The sequence below is a fragment of the Narcine bancroftii genome, chromosome 13 (genome assembly GCF_036971445.1).
Source record: "Narcine bancroftii isolate sNarBan1 chromosome 13, sNarBan1.hap1, whole genome shotgun sequence".
Lineage (NCBI taxonomy): Eukaryota > Metazoa > Chordata > Chondrichthyes > Torpediniformes > Narcinidae > Narcine > Narcine bancroftii.
In genome coordinates this window covers 35542601-35569788 of record NC_091481.1, presented here as the reverse complement: position 1 = coordinate 35569788, position 27188 = coordinate 35542601, and the positions used below count along the sequence as shown (strand labels likewise).

The 27188-nt window shown below is 44.4% G+C and overlaps 1 protein-coding gene across 9 annotated transcripts in view; it reads left to right on the top strand.

Annotated features, from left to right (window-relative positions):
* Positions 1-27188, top strand: part of eea1 (early endosome antigen 1) — a 123464-nt gene that overhangs the window by 62234 nt on the left and 34042 nt on the right. For 8 of the 9 annotated variants that reach the window (XM_069908165.1, XM_069908161.1, XM_069908162.1 and 5 more), the window contains 7 exons: positions 1721-1840; positions 3926-4129; positions 8014-8214; positions 15051-15164; positions 17817-17963; positions 18862-18992; positions 24929-25217. In XM_069908165.1, coding sequence (XP_069764266.1) covers positions 1721-1840; positions 3926-4129; positions 8014-8214; positions 15051-15164; positions 17817-17963; positions 18862-18992; positions 24929-25217 — 1206 coding nt within the window. The remainder of the gene's footprint in view (positions 1-1720; positions 1841-3925; positions 4130-8013; positions 8215-15050; positions 15165-17816; positions 17964-18861; positions 18993-24928; positions 25218-27188) is intronic. The other variant, XM_069908163.1, reaches the window with a different exon arrangement.

Here is a 27188-nt window from a genome sequence, read left to right as displayed (position 1 = left end):
TCTCCCTCTCAACTTTCTAGGCATTTGTATAGTTTTCAATTTTCTCCAGCCTGTCCTCCATTTTGTCTTCGGCAGCTGCCACGCAGTTGGTTAGAATGGCGGATGCAGTTTTCACTTCGCCCACGCCTTCTTTTATCTTTTGGACCCTCTCGTTTAGGGTCTTGATTTTATTAGCCAGCAATTCCACAGCGCCCATCACGTCGCCAATTGTCGGCACTGGTCTGCCACTCGATGGTCCCTTCACCATCGTGTCGGGCTCTTCCAGCATCCTGTGCGGAGGCTCCGACAGAGTATATCTCCACCCATTAGTCTCCACTGTTTCCAAGAGGGCTGCTCTGTTCTTTTTGCCCCTATTGTAATTTTTGGGCTTTGTTTTCCCTCTTCAGGGATTTGCTGGATTGTATTGAGGAGCTCTTGTGGAGACCATCTGTTCAGCTCCTTTGCATCATGTGACTCCTATAATAGTAAAGTTAATTGAATAAAAAACAGACAACAAATACATAAGATTAGATGGACCCTCTCATTAAATCCAACCTCTTTTGCAAGTTTTACATTCTGTTTGTTTATACTTGATAATGAGTTTACTATCATGCACATTGTACAGTGTACAGGTGCATGATCCTTTATCCGGACATCTAAAATCCGGAAAGCTCCAAAATCCGGCAAGTGGGGAGAGAGACGGCAGCGCGAGCTGGGCGGGCGAGAGAGGCAGCAGCGCGACTGGAAGGTGGATTCGGCAGCACAATTCGGGTGGTCTTAAATCTGGCTTTCTGAAATCCGGAAAAATCCAGAATTTGGAACACACTGTCCCCCAAGGGTTCCGGATAAAGGATCGTGTAAAATGACAGCCACAACCCTTCCCAATATACTTGCATGCGATAACTGAGCAGATACTTAATTACAAAAGCACAACTACAATGGCATACATTAAATTGAAGATAAATAATAATTGCAAAAGGTAGATGAGCAGTTCCTGATTAGGGTATCAAGGGGACGTTCAAGAGCCTGATAGCTGTTGGAAAGAAACTGTTCTGGAACCAAGAGGTGCTGGTCTTCAGGCTTCTGCACCTCCAGCCTGAAGGTAGCAGCGGGAAGAGGTTGTGACTCTTCACAGGAGAGGGCAAGGCTAAGGAGAGAAGCCTGATCACAGGGTGAAGCCTGACTGAAATCTGCAATGGAGTTCCCAGGCAGGGTGATCTTCAGCTCTTTCATCTTTCTAGCATCCTTTGCGAGAGCTGGAGCAAGGGCACCTTTCTTTTGACCGATCCAGGGGCCGGTCAGGGACCCCCTTGGTCCTGGATTGCAGTCAGAGTTCCCCATTCACTTTGTGGATCAATGCAATACATAAAAGTACTAGAGAAACTCAGCAAGTCACCCAGCATCGAAAGGAAGTAAAGGTAACTGATGTTTCAGCCCTTGGCCTCGAGAAAGGCCTAAGGCCCAAAACGTTGGTTAACCTTGTACTTCCTACAGAAGCTGCATGACCTGCTGAGGTCCGTCCTTCAGCACTTTTGTGCATTGCCCTGCAATCTCAGAGTCCGTAGATTTTCCTGCTTAACTCCATTCTGTGCATTAGTTCTGTTCCTGTGGTGGACTTTCTAGTTGCAAGATTCATCATTGCAGCGACTCCAATTGCCTGGGCATCAAGCACACATGTTCAGTCGTTTTTGTTACTTTTTTTTAAAATGGTGTTCTGATTTGTGTTTTGGGCTTGCTTCAGGTGAAGGAAAGTACAGCTACCCTGACTGAAGTACAACATCAGCTGTACAAAGTGAAACAGCAGCATCAGGAACTCCAAACTAGTCAGCAGAACACCACCTCCCAGTTGCGAGAAACGCAGGTATTTACACGCTGGCTCATTTGGGAGGGCGAGTGACATTTTGGGACATGGGAGGAAACAAAGCCACCAGTTAATGTCCGTTTCAGGCTAACCTTGAGAAAGCTTCCACTTTGAACTACTGGAATCAGTGTGGTAGACAGTGCAGAAGGCTTTCACAGGGCAGCACAGTTAGAGCAATGCTGTTCCGGCCCCAGTGATCAGAAGCAGGCTTTCAATCCCGCACTGACTATAAGGAAATTTGCACGTTCGCCCCAGTGTGCATAGGTTTTCCCCAGTGCCCCAGTTTCCTCCCGCAGTTCAAAACGTACCGGGGTTTGTAGGTTAATTGGATCATGAGATCGGAACCAGATGGAAAAATGGGCTGCAAAATGGCAGGTGGAATTTAAGGCAGACAAGTGTGAGGCTCTGCACTTTGGCAGGGCAAACCAGAGCAGAACAGTAAGTGATAGGGAACTGCAGAGTGTGGTGCAACAGAGGGATCTGGGAATAGATACACAATTCCTTGAAAGTGGCATCACAGGTTGATAGAGTCATAAAGAGAGCTTTTGGTATATTGGGCTTCATAAGTGAAAGTTGAGATGATATGTTAAAGCTGTATTAGGGATGCCAAATTTGGAGTATTGTGCAATTTTGATCACCTGTACAAGGAAAGATATCAATAAGACTGAAAGAGTACAAAGAAAATTTACAATGATGTTGCTGGGACTTGAAGATCTGAATTATAGCAAAAGGTTGAATAGGTGAGGAATTTATTCCCTGGTCTGTCAGAGAATGAGGGAAGATTTGATAAAGGTTATCATAATTATGAGGGGTATAGATAGTGTAGATTCAAAGAGGATTTTTCCACTGAAGTTGGATGAGACAAGAACTAGAGATGGGTTAAGGGTGAGAATGTGGCTGTCAGAGGTGGTAGTTTTGGGTTTGATTTGGACATGAGAGATGGGATGGGTCTATGGATGGGAGGGGAATGGAGGGCTATGATCTGCGTGCAGGCTGATGGGACCAGGTGGGATAAATAGTTCAGCCCAGATTAGATGGACCCAAAGGGCTATTTCTGTGATGTAGTGTTCCAAGGTTCTAATTTTATCTTTTGCATTTCTTGAATAATAATAATTTATGTTCATAAGTACTTAGTGAGCTTGAAAAGCTTGGATTGTAATGAAGGTATTCTACAAGTACTTCCATCTAAATCTTAACAAGCCCTGCAGGGTGATATGTTGTCAGATGTTCACTATTAATAAATAAGCACAATGAATAGAATTAAGAAATAAGCCAGGATGTTTAGGAGCTGTACAAACCCCATTTACTGAGCTCCCCCTTTCTTCCCCCCATCCCTCAGACCCTTTTATCTTCTCCCAATTCCCCTCTGAGCTTCCCCTTTCTTCCTACCCTCCCCTCCCTCAAGCCCGAGACCCTCTCATCTCATCCTCAATTCCCCTCTGAGCTTCCCCTTTCTTCCCACCACCCCTCTCCCCAGCCCTGAGACTCTCTCATCTCCTCCCCAACTCCCCTCTGAGCTTCCCCACCCCCGCAGCCCTCAGACTCTCTTATCTCCCCCCCCAACTCCCCTCTGGCCCACCAGTACCCGCTGCCACCCCCCCCTCAATTTCTCCTGCCTGTCATCCACACCCTCTGACCTCCGCCTGTTCCCTCTCAACTTCCCCAATCCACCTTTTCCATTGAGAGAACTATCACCTCTCACCTATTGCTTCTCAGCTTTTGTTTTCTCTTGTTCCCTCCCACCTCTATCCGCTTATGACCTCTTGCCTGTGGGTCTGTGCCCCTTCCCTCCCCTGTTTTATTCGGACGCCAGCCTACTTTTAGCTCATACCTCGATGAAGGGACTCAGGCATGAAATGTTGGTTTCTTTGCTACGTAAAGGACACTGCATGACTTGCTGAGTTTCTCCAGCATTTTGTATGTACATCTCCATTCTTGAATGAGATTCTGTCCACACTGATTTCTCTAATGGTTTTGGAATAGGATGGCCAGTGCAGTGCTTGCTGTGTGGCAAGGAAGCCCGTGTCTTTGCTTTAAAGTCTCGAATTAGCTAGTTGAGATCCTCCCCAACATCCTTTGCTGCAGAATGATTTGGAGCAGGTGCTGCGGCAGATCGGGGACAAAGACCAGAAGATCCAGAATCTGGAGGCCCTGCTACATAAGAGCAAGGACAGCATTGTACATCTGGAAACTGAGCGGGAAGACCTCTTCGTTAAAATCCAGGATGGCAAGGGTGATGTGGCTGTCTTGAATCAACTACAAGAGAAAAATCGTGCTTTGCAAGATCAGGTACACAAGTTAGTTTTGCCCGTATAATGCAAAGCCATTACTGTGAAAACGACCTGAGTTCAAATCCGCCCTCGTCGGTAGGGAGTTTGTGCATTCTTCCTGTGTCCGTGTGGTTTTCCTCCCTTTGCCCTGGTTTCCACCAAAGTTGGTTGTTTGATTTGTCACATGGGTTTAATTGGGGATCATGGGCTGAAAGAGGTTGTTACCATGAGGTATTAAAGGAAGAATAGACCAGTATTTACACGTTGAGGTGACCATACAGCATAAAGACAGGCCCATCTCTGCCATTGCTATCCAAGTAGTCTACGTGAGCAAATCCCATTTGCCTGCATTCTGCACACTTAGTACCTTTTCTAATCCATGTCCTCATCTAAAGAGAATCTCTCCAATAGGGCAAGACCAAAGGCATTAAAATTGTGATTAGAATAGGGGTTGGGATCAAATTCTGCATCATCTCGTTATCCTAAATGTAATGACCATATTGTTTCTTGTTGAAGACAATGGAGAGGAGACTGGAATGGATGGGGAACACAACCATGTTCCCACCCATTTATTGCCCTGCCAAAATTACCATCTTTCACAGTTTTAATTTTAACCTTGATTTTAAACATAGAACATAGTATGGGCCTTTCAGCCCTCAGTGTTGTGCTGACCTATACATTCCTTTCTTTAAAGGAATTAAACCCACCCTACCACATTCCTCTCTACTTTTTTCATCCATCTGTCTAAGAGTCTCTTAAATACCCCCAAGGCATTCCAGACACCCACAACTCTTTAAAAACAAATTTACCCTTGACATCGCCCCTAAGCTTCCCTCTGCTGATCCTGCCCTGGGAAACAGGTGCTGGCTGTCCACCCTATCTATGCCTCTCATAATCCTGTAGACCTCTATCAAGTCTCCTTTCAACCTTCTACACTCCAAAGAGAAAAGTCCCAGCTCTCAATCTGGTAAATCTCTGCACCCTCTCCATTGCTTCCACAGCCTTCCTATAATGAGGTGACCAGAAGTGAACGTCTTAGTTCAGTCTTAACAAAAAATTTGTAGAGTTGCAACATGGCCTCTCTACTCCTGAATTCAATTCCCCTATTAATGAATCCCAGCATCCCATAGGCCTTCTCAACTATCCTGTCAACCTTTGCGGTGACCTTGAGGGATGTCTGGATTTGCACCCCAAGGTCCCTCTGTTCATCCACATTCTTAAATAACCATCCATTAACCCTGTTCTCAGCCTTCTGATTTGTCTTTCTAAAATGCAACACCTCACACTTATCTAGATTAAAATCCATCTGCATCCTGTTTATATTCTCTTGTAACCTTCAGCTCCATCATGTCATCTTCAACCTTCATGTCATCTGCAAACTTACTGACCCGTCCTTCCACCTCTTCATCCAGGTCATTTGTATAAAAAAGAGCAGATCCCTGCAGAACTCCGACCTCCAGGCAGAATACTTTCCTTCCACTACTACGCTCTGCTTTCTTCCTGCCTGCCAATTATTTATCCACACTGCCAAGATTCCACTGATCTATGCTTCGTGAGTCTCTCATGGGGGGGGGGGGGGGGGGGGGGAGGAGCACCTTGTCAAATGTCTTGCTAAAATCCATTTGTGAAGCTTATTTCTGAGGATTTCTTCCTTGCACTTTACAAACAACCTTTTTGTACAATCATGATCTGAAAGTTCATTTTTAGACGGTCTAACCTGCAGGAGTACAAGGTTCTTAGTGACTTGATTCAGCGGGCTTTGATCAACAGAGGTCAGCAGAATTCAGGCTGGTTGATTCCAGATTTGCTTGTCATGGTCCACTTTGGCTAGTGTTCAGCATCCAAGAGGTCAAAATAATTGAATTGTAAAGATTACCAAAGAGTTGCCATTAGTTTTCAAGTCCATGTATCTTTTTTTGAGATGGTGAAAATTGGGTTTCATAATCTCCCTGTGTACTGCACCTGCAGTAGAATCTAAAATTGCATGTAATGGGCAATACGTATTGGCATTTGGATGAGAAATTGAGTTTGCAGATCAATCCTCTGCCTTACAACTCCAGATTTTCACCCAGCAGGATTCTGGACACTTAGATCAAAAACAGCCAGTGTGGGTATTCCTCTCAGGCCTTGGTTTAAGGTATGAAAGTTGAACTGCAACTCCAGATGTGGAGAAACTAATTAGTTTCTCCTTTAGAATAATTTTTAACTTTTTCTACTTGGTCTTCAGGTTTTTTTCTTTACAACCAAACGAAACCATGTTTCTCTGGATCATGATGTGTACACATACCCAGCACATATTTATTTTAAATTATATCTGTATGAATCTATAAATATTTTGGGATAGTTTTACTTGGTTACAGGATTCTGTACATCTGTCCACCTCCTGTGGGAAGAAGCTATTCCCCAGCCTGGTAGCCCCGATTTCAATGACCCATTACATCAAGGAAGTGGTATGGGAGCAAAGTTACTGTGAGCTGTTTGGATAAGCCACACTCGTGGTAAACGTCAGATTTGGGTGCCTCTGTATTGATTTACAGTCTGATGGTTTGTAGCTACCATACCACACAATCATGTAGCCAGACATGATACTCTCAATTGTGTACCTGTAAAAGGTGGTGAAGATGGGGGCCAATAGCCTTGCCCTCCTCAACCCCCTAAGTGTAGATGTGCTGCTGCACCTTCCTGACAAATGAGGTGTTCTTGGAGAGGATAGATCATCCCTTTTATGCACACAAGGAACTTTGTGTTCTCCACTCTCTCCACGATGTGTAGTGGAGATTGTCAACTTCAGGAGGAAGTTTTGTCTTGTCCCCATTGAGACTCAGGTTGTTCTTGCACCCCTACAAGCCTCCAACCCCCTCTCTGTAAGATGACTCATCTTTGTTGCCGATGAGGCCCAGTTGCTGTTGTATCATCTGCAAACTTGATGATTCTGTTAGAAGTGAATCTGACCGTGTGGTGAGGTGTGTCAGTGCTCAGCTTGATGGAACTTGCTACCAACCCGGACTGACTGGGATCTTAAGGTGTGCTAGGTATGTGTACACATCATGATCCAGAGAAACATTGTTTCGTTTGGTTCCCCAATAAGTCCAGGATCCAGTTGCAGAGAGGGGTGTTGAGTCCCAGCGAGGGCAGTTTATCCACTAGCCTGTGAGGTATGAACTCTGAGCTGAAGACAATGAACAGCATCATTGAGGCATGAGGCATCATTCTCGAGGTGGGTCAGGACAGAGTGGCGGATCATGGCTATAGCGTCATTTGTGGACCGGTTTGGATGATAAGCAAACTGAAATGGGTCCATTGTTTCCGGAAGGTGCACTTAGATGCGTCCCAGTCTCTCAAAGCACTCATGATTGTCGAGGGCATAGAGGCCACTAGGTGGTAGTCATGTAGTCCAGATACCATTGTTCCCTTCGGCACCAGGATGAAGGTGGTTGCCTTGAATCTTGTCAGGACAGTGGGCTGCTGCAGTGAGGTGGGCTGCACAGTCCTTCAGCACCCGCCAGGATATCCAGAAAGTAATGCCTTTTATTGATGGCTTCATTCTGATTTCTGCACCACTTAATTGAGAAACCTTTCATAACAAGACTGTCTTTTCTTCAGCATCACCCATTCAAATTTGAAAGGAGATTTCCTTTCCAAAACCCTTCCTCTCCTTGCTTCAATTAATATGCGATCTCAGAATTCTCAACTGCAACATCAACCCTGCGTTTTCTGTCCCCCGTAACTTAACAGCAGCTTCTCCGCAGACACAGGCTGAGGATGGACATCAAAGTCCATTGTGGTGAGATGAATTGAACAGAATTAGAATTTATTGTCATGAACAAGTCATGCAATTAAGTTGTTTTAACAGTGAGAATCCACATGGTTGTTAATCCGGTGTTTGATGCCTTGAATTCTTAGGTGACTCAGTTAACAGAGAAGTTGAGAAATCAGACAGAGAGCCATAACCAAGCGCAGGAGAATTTGCACAAAAAAATGCAAGAAGGGAAATCTCATCTGCGCGCTGCTGAAGACCGAGCTCGCTCCCTTGACACCACCGTTAGTGAACTTACCTGCCAGCTTGCTGAGACCAAGGAGAAGATGATCCAGCTGGATTTGCAGGTACAGTGTCATCTTGTTTGGGTGTTGACTGTTGACCTGATTCACTTGTTTCATCACAAAAACCATAACCTCGTAAATCTAATTCAGTTCTCGCTATAAATTGTCATCATGAACTGATGTGACCAATCGAAATGGCAAATTAATAAACAGACCCTGTTACTTAAACATGTACTGACATTAAATGCGGAGAGACTGGATTTGCCCTCCGTGGAATATGACTAGTTAAGGGAGATTATACAACATTATAGAAACAAGCCCCTTCAGCCCTTCTACTCCATGCTGAACCATTTTCTGTCTCGTCCCACTGACCTGCACCCTGTCCTTGGCCCTCCATACCTCTCCCATCCATGACCCTGTCCAAATTCTTCTTAAATATTAAAATTGAGTTTGCATTCACCACTTAAGCTGTATGAAGAAGTTCCCCATAAATTTCCCCTTTCATCCTTAACCCATGTCCTCACTTACCCACAGTGGAAAAAGCCTATCTGCATTTACTGTCTATCCCTCTCATAATTTTAAATACCTCTATCAAATCTCCCTTCATTCTTCTACGCTCCAGGGAATAAAGGCTTAATGTGTTTAACCTTTCCCTGTAACTCAGTTCTTGAAGTCTGGGTAACATCCTAGTAAATCTTCTCTGCACTCTTTCTATCTCAGTGGTTCTCAACCTTTTTCTTTCCACTCACATCCCACCTTAAGTAATACCTATGCCATCAGTGCTCTTTGATTATAAAACGATTGTTTAAGGTTGAGACTCTAGACCCAATTGTTACTGAAATATTTTGCTGGAGAAAAATTGTCGTTGGCCCGTTTCCTTTGGAGTTATGAAACAGTGCACAAAACGAATCCATGAAGTACGATTAAAACAATGGTTTTCAAACTTTTTTCTTTCCACCTACATACCACCTTAAGTAATCCTTTACTAATCACAGAGCACCTATGAGAACCACTGTTCTATCTTATTGATATCTTTCCTGCAGTTAGGTGACCAAAACAGCGCACAATATTCCAAATTTGTCCTCAAGTTTTGTACAACTTTACCATAACATCCCAACTCCTATACTCAATACTTTGATTTATGAAGGCCAAAATGCCAAAAATTCTTCACATCCCTATCCACCTGTCTCACCACTTTCAGGGAATTAGGTACCTGTATTCCCAGATCCCTCTGTGCTACCGCACTCCTCAGTGCCCTTCCATTTACCGTGTACGTCCTTTCTTGGTTTGTCCTTCCAAAATGCAACTCCCTCACTCTTGTCTGCATTAAATTCCATCTGTCATTTTACAGCCCTTTTTTTTTTAGTTGGTCCAGATCCCTCTGCAAGCTTTGAAAACCTTCTTCACAGTCCACCACACCTCCAATCTTCATGTCGTCTGCAAACTTGCTGATCCAATTTCCCACATTACCATCCAGATCATTGATACAGACAACAGACAGCAATGGTCCCCGCACCATCACAAGTTACAGGCCTCCAGTCTGAGAAAGCACCATCCACCACTACCGTCTTCTCCCATCCAGCATGGTCTTTCTTTTTAAAATATTTCTATTTATGTTTTACATTATGCACAATTATACAATATGCTTCAAAATTCAAAAAAAAGAAAAACACATTATACAATATTCTAATAAGGAAATCCAGAGCACAATAAAATTAAATCTAACAACAAAAAACCCAGTAAGAAATTTTCAAAACCCCTTCCTCTAAGCCAGGTTGAAAGTTGTCATGTATGAATCAATTATTTTTTTGAAAATTTTATTTATAAACAATAATGAATCATACAATCAAGATATAATCCAATGCATAATATTTTATCCCATAAACCCCCCCCCCCCCCCACCCCCAACCCCATTCTAAACTACCCCAAAAGAAGAAGAAAAAGAGGAGAAAATCTCTAACAATGCCATTCAATCATTTGCCACGGATGGGACTGCACCACCAGAAAATATTAATAATTTACTCACATCTGTTCCATATATGGGCTCCAAGTTTTATTAAAAAAGGAATAATTATTTCATAAATTATATGTTATTTTCTCCAAGGGAATACATGATCTCATCTCCACATGTTGGATACTCAATTTGGTCTCATTTTTCCATGTAACTGCGAGGCGTTTCCCAGCCACTGCTAAAGCTAGTCTTAAAAAAAGCAATTTGAAATTTGTCTAATTTTAATTCCAAACTCAGTATTTTAATATAACCTAATAAAAATATTTTAGGGTCAAGTGAAATTTTAAATTTAAACATAGCCCCCAAAAATTCCTTAATTTTAATCCAAAAAGGTTTAACCATCTCACATAACCAAACCAAATATAAGGAAGTACCCACTTCCTTAAGGCATCTAAAACATAAATCAGAAGAGACAAATTTATATTTCTTTAATTTCTCCGGAGTCAAATATAATTGATGAATAAAATTATTATGGACCAATCTATACCTTATGTTTACAATTTTAGTCATACTATCGCCATATCGACATCCAATCTTCTTGAGATATAGATCTTTCCAAATCTTTTTCCCACTTTAGTTTATCAACATCTGGTTTAAGCATTTTGCTATGCAATAAGGTGTACATATTAGATATGTACAGTAAAATTTCAAATTTAGACCTTCTAGTAAGCCTCAAAGTATGTCCAAAATTGTCCAACAATAATGCTTTAACTTGATAATAGGAAAAAGAGTACTCGAAGATATTTCATATTTTACTTTCATTCTTTGAAAAGAAATAAAATACCCCACCTCATAACAATCTTCTACCAATGTGATTCCTTTTTGCTCCCACATCTTCAAAAGTTGATTATTAATTGTAAAGGGAAATGTATGAATCAATTGACACCAACTTAGAGGGACAACTGTGCCAAAATTCCAGAAGAACCTTAAATCTTAAAATTATGATAATAGTCCATATAAACGGGGCCCAAGTCTTTTGGAACTTAACATTTGAATGCTTGAAGGCACATCTGATTTTTTTCTAGTTAAACAAGCCATAATATCCCTTAGCCATTGTGCATGTGTAGGTGGAATGTTATCTTTCCATTTGATCAAAATTGCATGTCTGGCTAACAATGAGGTATAAGAAAAAATTTGGCTATTTAAAACTATTTAAAAAATAGTTTTGGCCAGTAATACATCAACATCTTGACGTGATCAAAAAATAGCAACTAAAGGGGAAGATTCCAATTTTAATTTAAGAAAAACATCTTTCCAAAATTCTTCTAAGCCAGAGCAGGTCCAGAACATATATTACATTTGTCACGTAGAGGATTTATGTCTGAATAGAAACAAGACAATTTCACTTTAGACATACGCGCCCTGTGCACCACTTTAATGTGCAGTAAACAATGCCATGCTAAAAAGGAAGTAGTGTTAATCAAATTAAAAATGGAATCCCAAACCTCATCGGACCAATGAAGGATTCAAATCCTGCTCCCAGGCATTCTTTATTTTACCTGGGGGGGAGGGGCCTACTCTTAGATCAGCCAAATTATCACAAAAAAGAGTTATCAAGTCTTTATGGAAAGATTGTAGATCAAAAAAAGGCGTCAAGAACAGTCGCCTCAGGAATTCTAGGAAAATCAGGGATCTGAGATGGAACAAATATCTTTTAAAAAATAGTTTTGGTTAAATTAAATTATACCACCAATTGTTAGAAAGATGAAAAATTGTTGCCAATAGAAGGTCTTAATCTATGCCAGTCATTGAAGTCAGAGTCTTGTAAAGAAGGTAGAAAAAATGGTGATTGGATATGATAGGGCTGGGAAGAAAAACTGAAATCAAAAAAACCCTTCTAAATTATGCCCATATTCTTAAACTATGTTTAATTATTGGGTTATCAGTTAGTTTATAGAAAGACTACCCGAGAATTGCCAACAAAGAAGTATTCTTAACAAAATTAAGTTCCATTTCTACCCATGTGGGGCAGTCAACTTGTAGCAAAAGGATCAAGTTTCATATTAACTGCCCAAAAATAAAATCTAAAATTAGGAAACCCCAAACCTCCGTTCCTTTTAGCTTTTTGAAGATGAACTTTATTTTAGCGGGGGTGTTTTCCTTGTCATGTACAAGATATAAGAAAATTTAAAAAATAAGATTTTTGGAAAACAAAATTGGGATAGATCGGAAAAGATACAAAAATTTAGATGAAATGTTCATTTTAATAGAATTGATGCAGCCGGCCGATCATTGAAATAGCTAAAGGTGACCATCTCGATAGGAATAATTTAACATGATTAAATAAAATAGAAAAAATTTCCTAAAAAAGATGTTTGTAACTCCTAGTAATTGTAATACGAAGTAAATTGAACTTTCACAATCTTAAAATGAAAAAACCTTGGTAAAGGACCCCGCCATTGTTGAAGCCAGTTCACTTCCTCACCAAGAATACCTAGTGTCTGAACCTTCCTGACCACATGGGACCTTGTCAAAGGCCTTACTAAAGTTCATGTAGACAATTTCCGCACCCTTTCCTTCATCAACTTTCCTGGTAACCTCCCCGAAAAACTACAAGTTTGGTTAAACATGACCAAGCCATTTGACTATCCCGAATCATTTTCTGGTTATCCAAATAATTGTATATCCGATCTCTTCAAACACCTTCCAATATTTTAACTACTACTGACATCAGGCTCACTGGCCTATAATTTCCAGGGTTACTTTAAGCAACACAGCAACATGAGCTACCCTCCAATCCTCCCTGCACCACACCCATGATATTTTAAATATTTCTGCCAGAGCTGCTGCATGTTCCACAGTGGCTCCCTCAAAGCCCGAGGGAACACCTTGAAAACAGCAATTCATACTTATGGCTGCTCTTTATAGACTACAGCTCAGCCTTCAATACCATTATTCCCTCAGTGCTGGTCAAGATGCTACAAACTCTAGGCCTCTGAATCCCCCTCTGCAATGGGATCCTTGACTTTCTCATTGGAAGTCGAATTGGAAACAATGTCCCCTCCTCTCTGATTATCAACACAAGCGCACCCCAAGGATGTGTACTTAACCCACTGCTCTACTCATTATACACCATGACTGTGTGTCCAGACACAATTCCAACGCCATCTACAAGTTTGCCATTGACTCCACAGTTGTCGGCAGAATCACAAACGGCAATGAGGAAGTGAACAGGAAGGAGAATGGTGTAATGACAACCTTGCACTCAACGTCAGCAAAACCAAGGAGATGATTGTGGACTTCAGGAGGAAGACAGGGGAACATGACCCAGTTGTCATCGAGGGCTCAGTTGAAGAGAGGGTCAAGAACTTCCAATTCCTGGCTGTCAACATCTCCGAGGATCTGTCCTAGAGCCTCCACGTTATTGCAATCATAAAGAAGGCTCGCCAGCAGCTATACTTTGTGAGGTGTCGGAGGAGATTCAGACTGTCACTGAAGACTCTCGTAAACTTCTACTGGTGGACCGTGGAGAGCATTCTGGCTGATTGCATCACTGCCCGGTATGAAGGGGCCAACTCTCAGGACAAGAATAAACTCCAGAGGGTCATTAACTTGACCTGCGACATCACAGGCACCAGACTTCACTCTGTCAAGGACGTCTAAGTGAGGCGGTGTCTTAAAAAAGCAGCCTCTATCCTCAAAGACCCCCCCCTCCACCACCCAGACCATGCCCTCTTCACTCTGCTGCTAATGGGGAAAAGATACAGGAGCCTAAAGACAGGGACGGCTTCTTCCCCACTGCCATCAGATCCCTGAATAATCAGTGAACCAAACACACGGCCTCATTTTTCATGCACTTAACATTTTTATTTATTTTATTCTAGTAATGTCGTAGAATGGTTATAATATGAATATTTACACTGTGACGCTGCCACAAAACTCTGAATTTCATGACGATAAATCCTGGTTCTGATTCTGATCTTGGGGTCTAAGTCCGTAGGTCCCTCAAAGTTGCTGTGTAAGTTGATACGGTGGTTAATAAGGTACAGACTGTGGTTTGAGTTGAAGGTAACGTTGCAGCTCTATAAAGCACTAGTTACTGCGTTCAGTTCAGGTCACCTCATTGTGAAGCTTTAGAGAGGGTGCAGAGGAGATATACTAGGATGTTGTTTGGATTGGAGAACATGTTTTATTTCCCCCCAAAAATTTATTCATAATAGATTATTTACAAAAATGAAAACTGTTCAAAGTCTTTTCACATCCTTAGTGTCATATTCATACATTTCCATCACTGTACATTGTTAAATTCATTCTCTATTTAGCACCATTGCCATCACTGTTGCCCCTTGTCTTTACTCCCAACTCCCTTCAGTGTACGGTAACGGAAGGATTCAAAACTGTCGCCCTTCCCTAGAAAGCTCTCGTGTTGACTGCACCAAGCTTCAGGGATTCCCTCAGCATGCATTGCTGCAACCTGGAATGTTCCCTCACCGACCTCTTGGTGTGCTGGAAGACCAACAGGCTTCGGACAGACCAAAGGCCATCTTTAATCAATTTGATGATCTGCCGGCAGCTCTGGGTGCCCGTCCCTGCTTGTGTCCATGGAAGCGGCCTGTAAATCAGAGAGTCCCCTCACACTGCTGCTGAGGATGTACCATGACGAGGACCCTTCCATCCTTCTCCACACTCTATTAGCAAATCTACATTCTGCAAAGAGATGGGTGACTGTCTCCACTCCACCGCAGTCGTCTCGGGGCGTGGTACGTTGTAGGTGATGTTCCAATTGCATAGGAAGGATCTGACCAGGAGGGCTTCTCTCACTGCCAACCTGGCCAAGACCTGGTGCTTGTGAAAGAGCACTGGCGATGAGGCATTCCACCTGGTGATCTGGACGGTCTGCTCAGGAAAAAGATCCACAGTTTTAATGATGTTTTCTTCAATATTACAGGTGAAAGGGAAAACGGAACTGCTGCTGTCTGCTGAAGCATCCAAAACCACACAGCGAGCTGACTTGGAAAACCACCTGGAAACCGCCAAGAACGCCCTGCAGGATAAAGAGCAGGTTGTAAAGTGCTATCCTTTGTTTCCTGATTCCTGTATATCCCCATTGTCCCAGTTCAGATGGGATGCAAAGTCTGTGTACACTTTACATTCATGCTGTGGGCTCCTGCCAGTTGTGGGACTGAAGCAGGAGAATGTGATAGTTCCTGCATAAAATGGCCAGGTATCTGCAGAATCTTTGCGGGACAAATATGTTGGAAATGAATTAGCTGCGCTCCTTGCCTTCTAACTAAATATGAAGTGAATGATGTTAGCATTAGCAATTTATTGGAGCACAGAAATGGGCCCTTTGGCATCACTGTCAGCCTTTTTGCCCTATATCTCCCTGTTGCATTAGGATCCTACCCTTCTATGCATGCGCATGTACAACCAGATGAAGCAACATTTTTCCAAACCATGATGCACACACAGACACACACAATGTATTGCTCACCCAGCACTTAATAATCACATAGAAAATAAATATGTCTAAATATTCTGTTATCATTTACAGTTTCATTAATAAGATGCCCAAGATTACAGGATACCGTTCATCAATTTCGGGAAGGTTATTTCCCAGACTGATAGTCTTGATTTTGATGCTCCTGTATCTCCTTATTGATGGTAATGGGTCAAAGATACTCTGTGCTAGAGGGTAGGGATACTAGAAAATTCTTTGTGTCCCATTTAGCAATGCTCCTGATGAACGCCATTAAAAGTAAAGGGAGACCCCAGTGATCTTGGTCATTTTGACGATGTTCCGTATTGAATTCTGATCTGATGCTTTGCAGCAGCCATGCACGTCCTGATGCAGCCAGGCACGTCCTGATGCAGCCAGACAGGACACTTAAATTGTTCTGTAAAATGTTGTCAAGATTGGGGCTGGGAACCTTCCTCAGCCTCCTTAGGAAGCGAAGGCCCTGCTGCGCCTTCTTGACAAATGAGGATGTGTGCGGGTCCAGGATAGGTCGTCCGTTATCTGTACACCAAGGAACTTTGAGCTCTCAATTTCTGACTTACTGTTGCTGATGAGGCCCAGTTGCTGTTGTATCATCTACAAACTTGATGATTCTGTTTGAACTGAATCTGGCCGTTGTAAGGTAAAAACATCATGAGATGGGACCGGAGAAGGAGTCACCCAGTACTAAGGAGTAACAGAATGCAGATGTGACCTTGTACACTCAAGATAAGCTTTGCACTAACAAGAATGATGTGCAGCAGACTAACAGAGAAGGATAGCAACAGTTTATTCATTGGACAATGTAATGGTATGATAATTTACTAAGTACGTATCCTGAGGTATAAAAAAACACCACTTGCTGATAATGGCAGAATGCGCCTTCTCCAACTAACACTGTTAGTTGCAAGTGTTACAATCCGGTAATAAAGAACAAAGAACCTTGATTTCGACTCAGTCTGGTGTCTGACTCACTCATTCATGAACAAAGCAGACCTAACACCGTGCAATCACGCGTCATCAGCGTGAACAGCAGCGGGCTGAGCACACATCGCTGAAGTGTGCTAATTCTCATCATGACAGGACAAAATTTTGCTGCCAACCTGGACTGACTGTGGTCTTTTGGTCAAGTATCTTTCTCTAAAACTCCTGCTGCTATTTGCATTAATGCTGGAAAATGTACTACTCCCCTTTGAATTGTTTTCAGTATAAATGATAAAAGATGGGCAATGCACATAAAGCCAGAAAGTAGTCGAGGCTGTTAATTCCCATGATCTTTGAGCGTTTTGCCAGCAATAGTTCCAAAACGTCCACCTGTCTTGTATGGCAAACTGATGCCTAAGACTGCGTATCAATCATTGTATGGAGGTGGTGCAGATGCCGGGATGGCATCAGCTGCCTGGCCCGACATCCTCATATACTAGCTGAATGGATCTTTAAGTTAGCCATGTTCCTGTCGTAGTGCAAGTGGGAGGATGGATGTTAGTGAACCAGTGACTTTTTATGTTAGTGCACTGCTTTGTACTGACACCACTGTTTTGTAAAAAAAAACAAAGAAATGTTTAGAATTTCACAAAATGCGCTCGTGATATTTGAAGACTCAGACTCTGGATTACTAGCCCGTCCAAGCTGAGCTCCTGCCTTTTTAACATCTAGCTTGTCTGATTCCACCTCTAACAATGCCCTGTGTCTGCCCTTGCCTCAGTTTGTTCACTGACAAAATCCTTTGTGCTTGGTTCATGCTTGCTATTCTAATGCTCCCTGGTTGGCCTTCCAATTACTATCACCCATTAAATGGGCCTCGCATAAACATAGCATCCCACGCCAAACCTGTGACGCAAGTGCTCGTTGACCTCCAGTGACCTCGATATCCATTTAAAATTCACCTCTTTGTTCTCATATCCCTCTCTATTGCCTTGATCTTCTTCATTCTCAAAATATCAAGAGCTTTGTACTACCAATTCTGACCTGTCCTCATCCCTGATTTTGGGATCACCTTCAAGATCCTTTCCTTTAGAATTGCCTCCTTAAATTTTCCCTACCATCCAGACACCATCAGTCCCCTCTCTCCTTGACTGATGTTAAAGATACTGATCCTTGGGGGCTCATTGTAACACTTGCTGATGTTTCCAGTTGTTTTACCACGTTGAAGAAACAACAGGTGGTGGTTTTTCATGAGCAAAATGACTTCCCAATCGACGTGCTTTATTTTCCCAGGAGCTAGCCAAGACCCAGGCTGAGTTTGCATCAAAATTTAACGAGAAAACCGAGTACTGTAATCAACTGGATGCCAGTGTAAAAGAGTACAAGGAGAAGCTGCTGCACTCTGAACAGAAAGTGGAAGAGCTGGAAACACAGATTAAGGTTTGTACTGATCAAGCAATGAACCTTATCCATGATAAAATGCATTCTGAAGGATGGCATTAGTAACAAACAGCCATAGGTTGTGTGTGTTAAATAACCAAATTGAGAAAGGAGAATAAAACCTCATCCCATTGGAACAAAGATGAGAACTTTCTACAGCGAGACGGTGGAATTTGTGACCACAGTCCGCCGTTGGAAGATTTAAAGTGGAGGTCATGATTATGGGAAGAAGGCAGGAAAATGGGGTTGAAAGGAAGAACACATCAGTTATGATTGAATGGTGGAACAAAGTTGATGGGCTGAATGGCCTAAATCTGCTCCTCTCTCATAAAGTATGCTGGGTTCCACGCTACCATCAGATTCCTGAATTATCCATGAACCAAAGTCAGTGCCTTACTTTTCGTGCACTATTATTTTAATTTTTTTTAATAGTAATGTCGTCAGTTGGTTATAATATGAACATTTGCTCTGTGACGCTGCTACAAAAACATCGAATTTCATGACTTGTTCACGACAGCAAATCCTGCTTCTGATCTGTGAGTGCATTGTATAAAAAGAGAAGACCCATGTGAAGAAAGAAACTTGTTACGTGCCCCAGGTACAATAAAGGCAACACAATTTTTAAAAGTTTTATTTAGACGTCCAGCACTGTTACAGGTCAATTCGGCTCTACGGGTCCGTGCCGCCCAATTTACACCTCACTAACCTACACTCCCGGTACGTTTTTGGTTGAATTGGCTTTTGAAGATGAAGTGTGAAAACTACTGTGAGCAAGCTCTCTGAATGTGAATGATTGATAACCTTTACATGGGGAGGGAAAGGTTTAGTACGGGGATGGGGGGGGGGGGCGGGTGGGATTGCTGGTTAAGACAGTGCTATCATGAGGTTTCTCTTTTAGAAGCTGGAATCTGACGCTGTGAAGGCGGAGCAGAGTGCGAAACAAGCCCAGGACGACCAGCAGCAGCTCCACCAACATCAGGAGACCCAAATCAAAGAACTAAGCGTGCAGCTCGGGACAGAGAAGAAAGTGTAAGGATTGCAGTTGCTCTCTGCTTCAGTGTTTGCTTGATACATTGAAAGTTTGTAAACAAGAGGGGACCATTCAGCCCATTGTGTCCACCCTGGCCCTGTGAAAGCTGTCTACTTCCAATGTCCATTGTGAGCTTATTATCATGTACAAAACTACAATATATAGATGCACTACATATTCTTTGGCTTGGCTTCGTGGACGAAGATTTATGGAGGGGTATGTCCACGTCTGCTGCAGGCTCGTTGGTGACTGACAAGTCCGATGCGGGACAGGCAGGCACGGTTGCAGCGGTTGCAAGGGAAAATTGGTTGGTTGGGGTGGGTGTTGGGTTTTTCCTCTGTCTTTTGTCAGTGAGGTGGGCTCTGCGGTCTTCTTCAAAGGAGGTTGCTGCCTGCCGAACTGTGAGGCGCCAAGATGCACGGTTGGAGGTGATATCAGCCCACTGGCAGTGGATATATATAGATATATAGATAAACTACTGTATATAGATGCACCAAAATTCTAACTTGCTGCAGCTAAAAAGCTTTGCAAGACAAGTCACCTTTATTTGCCATTCATACCAATGAACAGTAAAGACGAGATTGTGTTTCTCCAGGTCCGTGGAGCAGATTTACATAAATAGGAGTTAAATATTAGTCATAATACCACAAAAGTCCATATTATACTAATACACGCAAGTTCTAGGAATTGAGAAGCTTGATGGCTTTTGGGGGAAAAAAAATCTGTCTGGATGTGTGGGCCCGAGTGCCACGGTACCTCCTTCCAGGTGGCAGTAGGGAGAAAAGTATACAAGAGGGGTGTGTGGAGTCCTTCACGGTGTGATTTGCTTTCCGCGTGCATCGTGTCGTAGATGCCTGTCGTGGTAGGAAGAGAGACCCCATTAATCTTCTCCACTCACTCCACTATCCTCTGCATGGTCTTACAGTCTGAAGTGGTACAGCTTCCAGACCAGGCACTGATGCATTTGCACAGGATGCTCTCGATACACCCTCTGTAGAAGGTAGTGAGGATGGGTGGGGTGGGAGATGAACATTCCTCAACCTCCGCAGGCAGTAGAGGTGCTACTGGGCTTTCTCGGCTATGGAGCTGGTGTTGAGGTACCAGGTGAGATTGTCCTCCAAGTGCGCACCAAGAAACTTGGTACTATTGACAAACTCAACGGCAGAGCCGTTAATGGTAAGCAGAAAGTGATCTACCCGGGCACTCCTGAAGTCAATAATCATCTCTCTTGTTTTACTAACATTCAGATGCAGCTTGTTAGCTCTGCACTTCATCTCTGTAGGCTGACCCATTGTTCTTGCTGATAAGGCCCACCACGGTCTTCACGGTTCAAGCTGTTTTGCTGTATAGTCATGGGTCAGCAGAGTGAACAGCAATGGACTAAGCACGCAGCCCTAGGCTCCCCTGTGCTCCGTGTAATGGTCTCAGAAGTGCTGTTTCCGATCCAGACTGTCTGAGGTCTCCCCGTCAGGGTCCAATTTTAGAGGGAGGTGTTTAGACCCAGCAACCTCAACATCCTTACCAGGTACTGAGGTATGATTGTGTTGAATCCCGAATTGAATTGAATAAGCAGCATAACATATCCTTATTTTCCAGGCGGGTGAGGGCTAGATGGAGGGGGTGGCGATGGCATCATCCATAGAGCAGTTGGATCTGTTTATGAACTGCAGGGGGTCCAGCGACGGGGGCAGCAGGAGCTTGGGGTTGATGGTGTCTTGAATGCCTTTCCATGTGTGTTGCGTGTCCTTGCTGTCCTGAAAGTGACTATGAATTCACTGGGCCTTTTCCTCCCTGATGGCCTTAGACAGCTTGGCTCTCGCAATACCTAGGGCTCCCTTGTCGCCCATTCTGAAGGCAGTGATTCGGTTCATCAGCAGTATGTGCACCTCCGCTGTCATCCGTGGCTTCTGATTTGACGAGTACTGATGGTCTTGGGCACAGTGATGTCGTCAGTATACTTACTAATGTAGCTGGTCACTGATGCCGTATACTCCTCCAGATTGATGCAGTGGCCGTCCGTTGCTGCTTCCTTGAACATGTGTTGGTCAGTGCGCTTGAAGCAGTCCTGAAGTGCACGGATGGCTCCTGCTGGCCAGGTTTTAACCTGCTTCAGAACTGGTCTGGAGTGTCCGACGAGCGGTCTGTATTTCAGGGATGTGGTCCGAATATCTGAGGTGGGGGGCCGGGGCTCCATCTGATAGGCATCAGAAATGTTCATAAACCAACAGCAGCAGCAAAAATTTAAATTGCAAGACAGAAAAATAGATAAATATTTAAGGAGATATAAATATCCACAGTTCCAGTTAGTGCAAGAAAAAAAACAAAGGGAAGTTTCAGCAGTTCAGATGGATATTTTGGAGGTCCTTGCGTTGGTCTTGGATTAGTACAGGAATATTCAAGAGCCTGATAACTGTGGATTTAAAAACTGGAGGTGTGGCCTTCAGGTTGGGTCCAGGATAATGGGGTTTCTTTATGATGTTGGCTGCCTTCTTGAGGCAGTACCTCACAGTGGTGTTACCAGTGGACAGGAGGTCGGTCCTCATGCTGGACTTGCCTAGATTTCCTGCTTTCTACAGTCTGGTGCACCTGAGTACTTGAGTGGGACGTGAAACCCCCCCCAGTCAGTATGATTTCCACAGTACATCCCTCCATTACTTCCTTCCTTTCCTTGTACGTTCTTTCATATTTGTCTTCAGTTCCTTCAGAAAGCCACTGGGATTCTGCTCCTATCAGGTATTAGATTCCTGGCCTTAATTTAATTTAGTTTTTTTAAATTTAAACATATAACAGGTCATTTTGTCCCACGAGCCTGTGCTGCCCCAATTTACTCCCATTAACCTATACCCCTGGTACGTTTCGAATGGTGGAGCCCTCGGGAAATGTCCACGCAGACACTGGAAGAACGTGGAAACTCCTTACGGACAGCACGGGATTTGAACCCTTGTTCTAATCTTTGGCGCTAACCATTACACCAACTGTGCCGCCCAGCTTGCTGTGTTTTTTAAAAGCATTTTGTTTATATTGATTGTGATACCAATGCAAATTTGAATACCTCCAACACATCTCAACACGGTTACTGTAGGGTTAGTGCAACACTGAAACAGCGCCGGTGACCAGGGTTCCAATCCGGTACTGTCTGTAAGGAGTTTGTACATTCTCCCCGTATCTGCGTGGATTTCCACCAGGTCCTCAATTTCCTCCCACCCTTCAAATGCAGAGGTCAATTGGATGTAATTGGGTGGCCCGGGCTCGTGGGCCAATAGAGCCTGTTACTGGGCTGTATGTCTAAATTTAAAATTTAATTTAAATTTTATCTATGCTCTCTTTTTTTATAAAATGGTTGTAGCCTCTGTAACTTGTAAACGTAATTGACTTATCCGGAATTCCTGACATAAGTGTTTGTCGTCCATCACCGAGCCCCAACGTGTACTCTAAAGTCCGCTGGTCAGAAGTGGACGCACTCACTCCAGTTGAGGAATGACCACCGCTCAGAGGATGTGGGGCAGGGTGGGCAGGGGCGAGTGTGTGTGCGTAAGTGCCTGCATGCACAAAGTTCTTGCAGCAGAGCTGGATCTCCTGTTTTGGACCTCCTTTGCTAATGGGCCAAGACCTCTCTCCTGTGGCAGCAAATGTACAGCAGCCATCCGGTGTAAAATAATTTCACGCGCAGTCTCCTTTGCTCCAGAACTCCATGGAGGAAAATGGCTTCCTCGCTTTGCTGGACCATACCTCCATTAATAAAACCTGTGCCACCCAAAGTAACCTACAACTCCTTACATTTTGGAGGGTGGGAGGAAACCGGAGCACCTGGGGGGAAAATCATACAAATTCCTGACAGACAGGGATGCGAATCCGAATTGCTGGCGCTGTAACAGTGTCACGCTAACCATTGCTTTTGTAGTTGGTGCATCTTATGAACCTGCTTGCCTGCAGCAAGTAAGAACTTTGGTGCATTAGTACATTGCACTCATTGGTCATTATACTCCATTGGGCGCGAGTGAAGGCAGCTCAGAATATCATGCAAAATTCCATCCTCTCCTGGGAATCCATCCGCATCTCCTACCGCCAAGGAAAGGTAACCGACATTCTGAAGGACTCATCGTTCCCCAGACACACTCCCATCGGGGAGAAGGTTTAAGAGTGTGAAAAACACACACCAACAGGCATTTTCTTCCCTGCAGCCATCAGGTTCCTGAATGAACTCCATACTGAGGCTCCAATAGCTCAGTGGTCTCGTAAACCAGGGGTTGCAAGTTCGTTCCTTGCTGGGACCTCATTTGTGGACAATGTGGCAATTCTCGGTCTACCTTACGGTAGACCAAGTTACAGAATTTCATGAATGTTACATTCTAAATACAGTATTATGTGACAATAATGGAACCTGTAACCCATAAAAGTCCTGTCCTTGCTGCTAATTGGTCTTCCTTTTCATTGCAATCCTATACTCTAAACTGCGCCATTTACACAGCTTCTCTCTGTACTAGGTGATAAATAAACCTAAAGGTGCTGAGCTTTCCAAGATTAAAACCAGAGGGTCAAAGTTACCGTCTTCAGATCATCACCCATTGTATGCAGAGAGCAGTGGGGGCCTGGAATGCATGGCAGGGGGTGGTGGTGGAGGCTGGTACAACGGGGATATTCAAAAGATCTTTAGATAGGCACATGGGTGTAAAAAAAAAGGAGGGTTACGGGCGTGACAGAAGAAAGGAATAGATTGATGTAGAATAGGTTTATACAGGTACACAATCCTTTATCCGGGAATCTAAAATCCAGAAAGCTCCAAAAACCGGCATTTTTTTCCTGGTACTAGTACAGTGGAAGGAGAGACAGCAGTGTGATTAGGTTGGGTGGGAGGCGGTGGGGGTGTGGAGACGGCAGCATGACTCGGGCGGGCTGGGGGAGAGAGATGGCAGCATGACTCAGGCGGGGGGAGGAGAGAGATGGCAGCATGATTAGGTTGGGTGGGGGGGAGATGGCAGCGCGAATCGGGCAGGAGCAGAGAAACGGCAGTGTGACCCGGGTGGGCGGGGTGGGAAGAAGAGAGACGTCAGCGCGACTCGGGTGGGTGGGGGAGAGAGACGGCAGTGTGACTAGGTTGGGTGGGGGGGGAGATGGCAGCGTGATACGGTGGGAAAAGGGAAGAGAGATGGCAGCGTGACTCAGGCAGGGGCAGAGAAGCGGCAGCGTGTCTCGCGTGGGCAGGGTGGGAAGGAGAGACATGCAGCGCGACTCAGGTGGGCGGGGGGACTCGAGTGGGTGAGGGGGAGAAAGATGGCAGCACAACCTGGGCAGGTGGTGAGGGAGAGAGACGGCAGCACGACTCAGGTGGGTGGGGGGGGAAGGAGAGAGAGAGATATGGCAGCACCACTCGTGTAGTCGGGGGGTGGGGGGGGGGAAGAAGAGAGAGACGGCAGCGCGACTCGGACGGGTGAGGGGGGAGAGAGACGGCTGCACGACTCAGGCAGGCGAGGGGGAGAGAGACGGCAGCACGACTCGGGTGAACGGGGTTGGGGTGGGGGAGAGAGACGCCAGCATGACTGGTAGATGGTGGATATGGCAGGTCAGTTCGGGTGGATTTAAATTCGGGGCAGCTGGCTTTTGTTCTGAAATCCAGAAAAATTTGAAATTTTGAACACACTGTCCCCCAAGGGTTCCGGATAAAGGATTGTGTACCTGTAGAGGTCAACATTGTGGGCTAAAGGGCCTGACCTGGCCTACATTCTACCAGGCTGAGAAATGGCTCTTCCCACGTTTGGTGATTGGTATCCTGTAACCAAGTAAAGTATCAGAAAAGATTTACATGTATTGTGATATTGTATCTGTAATTATTATGTGAGTATTGTGTGTGGCCTGTGGTCTGGAGAAACACTGTCTCATCAGGTTGTATATGTACAATCAGGTGATAATAATGACTGATTTCCCCCTTCTTTCCCAGGCTCTGTGGTGTAAAGCAGGAGCTGGAGGAGAAATCGGAGGCTGTGAACAAGTTGAGGAAGCAGATACTGGAGGGGGAGAGAGAGAAGGAACAGCTGGTGGACGAACTGAAGCACAAGACTGAGAGCGAGAGCAAAATGCAGGGGGAGCTGAGGCTGCTTGAAGTGGAGAAAGAGGCCTTGTCCAAGGAGCTGGCAGAGTCCAGACAGAGTCTCTTCAGGTCTCAGGAGGAAGCACGGGTGGGATTGGAGAGAGAGCGCCATCTCATGAAAGCTGCTGCAGACGAGAAGGTCAGTGTATATTACCTCCCAGTGGTTACAGCTTGTCAAGCAGTTGAATAACATCTGTTCATGAGGTTACTGGTCGTGACTCTAGAACAGCAGCATCGCCAAGCTAGACCACCCCCCAGTTCAACACTGACCTCGGGCGCTGTCCATATGGAGTTTGCAAGGTCTATGCATGGGACCCTTCCCACATCCCGGGTCAGTGGGATAATTGGCCACTGTAAATTGCCACTGGGGATGATGGTTATGGGGTAAATTAGTTGGGGATTGGGATTGCCCTGTGAACTGCCACAGATGCAATGGGTGAAGTGGCCCCTAGTGTCATGCATTTGATGTCGACTGTGATGGTGCAAAACTGCTCAGATGCTGGGCATTGTAGGAGGTAGTTGCACGATGTTGCTGTGGAAAAATCTCCAAAGGATTCTGACCCAAAACGTTGACTAACCCTTTCCCAAAGATGTTGCCCAATCCGCCGAGCCCCTCCAGCTAATGCTACTTGGAGGTTGGAGTTGTGTAGGAGCCAGTTTCCATACCTGTATGGCATTGGGGTTTTGTGACAGTCCGAGAGGCTCTGGTCAGATTCACTGACGTCCTGTGTTTTATTCTCAGGTCATTCCAAAAAAAAAATCAGATTCCTAAAACTGCTTTGATGTTATTTTATTGCATGGTTTCTGGACTTGTAGTTGAGATTTCTCCATTGATGGATTATTCCCACTGTCACCACCTTTGATCACAGCTTCATTAATTAACAATGCGTTAAGATCGCAGACTTTTAATGTTTTTTTTAAATTTCACTTTTTATTTACAACACGGGAGAAGCGGATTCCAGCCAATGAAACCTGTGCGCCCAGTTACACCAAATTAACCTACAAAATCATACGTTTTTGGAGGGTGGGAAGAACGAGTACCTGCAGAAAAGCCATGGGGAGAATATACAAACTCCTTCCAGACAATGCTGGATTCAAACCCAGGCCGCTGGTGTTGCCTGTGGCACCTATTCTTTCTTTCTTTATGATATTAACTATTATATACAGACTGCATGTTTCACAACTGATAGTACTGACCCGGGTTTATCAGTGGGTGGAGCAGAGGTGGTTTCCGCTGCCTTTGGGTGTTTATCTGCAGGACCCTTCTGCAGGGATGGCTGCAGTTAAGGCATCGCTGGACATAGCAGAAGCTGAAAGGGTTATTATCTGGAGAAGTAAGGGAAAGGGATGATGTGACCTGTTACCTCACTCAGTGTTCCTTGACAGCAGCTGCCACACATAAATGAAGCTGTGTTTGCGGGTGAGTGAGGCTGTTTCCATCGACTGTGTTTGGGGTGAGTGAGGCTGTTTTCATCGACTGTGTTCAGGGGTGAGTGAGGCTGTTTCCATCGACTGTGTTCAGGGGTGAGTGCGGCTGTTTCCATCGACTGTGTTCAGGGGTGAGTGCGGCTGTTTCCATCGACTGTGTTCAGGGGTGAGTGAGGCTGTTTCCATCGACTGTGTTTGGGGTGAGTGAGGCTGTTTCCATCGACTGTGTTCAGGGGTGAGTGAGGCTATTTCCGTTAACTGTGTTTGGGGGTGAGTGAGGCTGTTTCCATTAACTGTGTTTCGGGGTGAGTGAGGCTATTTCCGTTAACTGTGTTTGGGGTGAGTGAGGCTGTTTCCGTTAACTGTGTTCAGGAGTGAGTGAGGCTATTTCCGTTAACTGTGTTTGGGGGTGAGTGCGGCTGTTTGTGTTCACTGTGTTTGGGGGTGAGTGCGGCTGTTTGTGTTCACTGTGTTTGGGGGTGAGTGAGGCTGTTTCCGTTAACTGTGTTTGGGGTGAGTGCGGCTGTTTGTGTTCACTATGCTTTAGTAAAATCATTGGTTGATTTCCATCAAAGCAATCTTTGATGTTTCACAGTCTGATTTCTTGGTCAGAACTTGGCAAAATGATCTCTGCTAGCAATCATTGAGAATTTAGTTGTAATTAGAAAAGTGTAGGCATTAG